The 2,940-nt window shown below is 61.1% G+C and overlaps 1 protein-coding gene across 1 annotated transcript in view; it reads right to left on the bottom strand.

Moving 5' to 3' along the window:
• GRID2IP (Grid2 interacting protein) overlaps positions 1-2,940 on the bottom strand; it is a 34,955-nt gene that overhangs the window by 19,251 nt on the left and 12,764 nt on the right. The window contains 1 exon segment of the mRNA XM_021718896.1: positions 1-143. This exon segment is cut by the window's left edge and continues 27 nt beyond it. Coding sequence (XP_021574571.1) covers positions 1-143 — 143 coding nt within the window.

Raw genomic sequence — 2,940 nt, 5'->3', positions numbered from 1 at the left:
GGAGGCGCTCGGGCCGCTCCTCGCTGCGGCTCCGGCGCAGCCGCTGCGCTCCCTGCGCCCGGCGGGCGCGGCACAGCTTGCCGAGCAGGCCCTGCGACACCACTTCGTCGAAGCGCGCCCGGTGCTTCTTGGGGATGAAGATCCTGCCGGCGAGGACGGCAGAGTCGGGCGCGCCCCTGACTGCGCCCGGATCGCGGCGGACTGCGGCCCGACGGCGCCTCCTCGTGCGCGCCGCGCTCGGCTCTCCCGCCCCTTCCCGGTCTTCCCCGCGGTGTCCGGACTTGTACCCCCAACCGCGCCAGGCACGGGTGGCGTCCTGCTCGCGGCCCCTCGGGTATGTCTCACATTACTCTGGCCTCTGCAGGGCCTCCGTCCCCCCAAAGCCAGTCCACGCACCCGTTCCTCCTCCTGCCTCTGCCTTCCGTTTCTGGCGTCTCCTCCACTCCTTCTGCACCCTCCAGGCCAAGCCCAAGCCCAAGCCCAAGACAAGGGTCCTCACCACCCACCTTTGCCCAGCTTGTTTCCAGATGAGTCTCCTGGAGAAAACTGGAGCCCAGGTGTCCAGGGTCCGACTTCCCCCAGACACTCTTCACCCTCCAGTCTTCCTGCATGCTTCTCTGGCCAGACCCACCCACAACTATCAGATATCTACCAGGACCATAGCATCCGCCACCTTCAGTCTCCCCTCTAAGCTCTTGCCAAGGCTGTTGCCCCTGCCTGGTGCAATCTCTTTGCTCCTTTAACTAAACTGAGTTTGCCCTTCCATATCTTATGCAAGCACCCCCGACCCCTTCAAGTCAATCTATATGTATTTAGTGAGGCCCTGCGATCCGTGCCAGTCAGGCACTGGAGTTCAACGATGAAGAGAGTAACTGTGGCTCCTGCTCTCAAAGGAGAAGCAGGGGGGAGGCATGGTCTTTGTGCAGGATCCACACCCTGGAATGATTCCTTGGTGCCCATGGGTCTCCTCTGCCAGCTGGAAGCTCTCTAAGGTCTGGGTCTGTAGCTCTGCTGTGAGCCACAGAGACCAGTCAGGGCTCAGCACATTGGAGGGACTCTCTGAGTAATGGCAGTAGTTGGCATCCTGATGGATTCCCTGGCACATGGTAGAGGATAGTGGGCACAGAGAGGATATGTAACTTTCCAGGGCTACACAGCTGGCCTGTGGCACAGCTGGAATCAGAGCCCAGCCTTCTGAGCCTCAGCACCGTGGCAAGACCTCTGGCGAAGGCCTCTGAAGGTCCAGTTGCTAGTGAGTGCTCCCTGGATGCTTCCCAAGGCTTTCTTAGCTGTTTTGTGTGTGTGGTGTATGTGCCAAAAGCCAGGGACAAGGACAAGATGGGGAGGGAGAGAGGACCAGTGGCCTTGCAGCCAGCTGAAATATATCCCCCTCTGTGCTTGCCCAGTGGCTCCCCCACAGTTCCAACAGACCTTTGTGGGTAGGATTAATGAGTCCAGGTAGGCAGCATAAGTTGCCTGGTGGGAGGGAAGGCGTGTGGATCTTTGGGGAGGAGGATGCACTGGTCCCACCCCCCAGTGAGCTCTGCTCCAGGTCTGGATGGTGCAGGTGACCAAGAGGCCAGAATGAATGGCCTGCCCATCCCCGCCCCCCCCCCAGCAGTGATTCCTTCACATCTTGAGTCTCAGCCTCACTCCCCAGATGGTCATTCAAGGTCTTTGGAGCCTGATATCTCCATCTGCCTGGACTGCATGTTCCCCACACCCTCTCAGACCTCATTCCTCATGCAGGCAAAGGAGGGTTGATAAGCCTGACAAGACTGTCCTCCTCACACTTCAGGCTCCAGCCACAAAGTCTGGAAGCCATCAGCCCCATACACCAAGTCCAGCCTGGGCAGGGGCCAGGTGACCATCACGGCTCCACCTTCCAGCAGCAAGTAAAAAAGACCCTGCTCCCCCACTGCCCAGTGGGGACTAGGCTGTCACCAGCTGCCCAGTTAGAAGAAGGCCGGGTGGCCCTTTCCCTGCTTGGTGTCCTTGGGGCTGAGACAGAGGCCAAGGCTGCCTGGTGAGCCAGACATCCTTCCTGGCTTGTGTGGGTCCTCTATGCAGTTCAGGTGACTCAATCTGCTCTGAATCGACTGACCCAGCAGAATCAGGTGCAGTGTGGCACAGTGACTATTGCCACCAATTGCTACCCCTCTGACTCTGACAGTCCAGCAATAGCTGTCCCAGGACTGCCATGTTCCTGCTATACCTGTGAGTCCACAAGACTCTTTCTGGGGGCCATGCCATGACCTTGCACCCAGGGTCAGTTCTGTTCTCTCTGGCCACGTCTGGTCTAAATCCAACCCCAGGCTCCTACCAGGGACTCCCTTAGGATCCTCTCTCTTCATTCCCTGTCCCGGTCCCGCTTTTCCCAGCTCACCCTTGATCATCAGCGAGCAAACTGGTAGGGAGGGGGCCAAGGGGGCCCCTAGTTCAGTCTAGGGTGCACGGGAGTGGACGGTCTTGCCCTCCAAACTCGGAACCAGACACGCTGGATTCTCACCAGAGCACGGACCCCATCCAGCTTCGGCCCTCTCTCTGTCCGGTTCCCTCAAGCAACCGAGTCGTAGTTAGGAAAGGGGGCTTCTCAGCCCCAGGCCTTCATCCCGACCCAGACTCTTAGGGCCGCGTGCCGGTTCCGAACGCCCAACGCGGATACCTCGCCGCCCTGGTACCCGCCCAGCTCGTTTCCTCCCTCCCCAACCCCCGGCTCCGCCCAGGATCGAGGGTGCCCACCCAACACCAGGAAGCCCCTCCATGCCCCAGCCCCACCCCCTTTCAGGCCCGCCCAGGAGGGCCCGCCGCGCCCAGGGCGCGCGGTTCTCCGAGGCGCGGAGCGCGGTGGGGAAGCTACCGAAAGTGCCGAGAGAAGCCCTGGTCCTTCCCCATCTGGAGCCGGGGACCGCGGCGCCGCGGGTGCCGGAAGGCGGGGGT

This window comes from Carlito syrichta, unplaced genomic scaffold, assembly GCF_000164805.1.
Source record: "Carlito syrichta isolate Samal-C Ts95f unplaced genomic scaffold, Tarsius_syrichta-2.0.1 Scaffold113490, whole genome shotgun sequence".
In the NCBI taxonomy this organism is placed as follows: Eukaryota; Metazoa; Chordata; class Mammalia; order Primates; family Tarsiidae; genus Carlito; species Carlito syrichta.
Note: the sequence above shows the minus strand (reverse complement) of the source record. Positions and strands in the feature narration are given on the sequence as shown.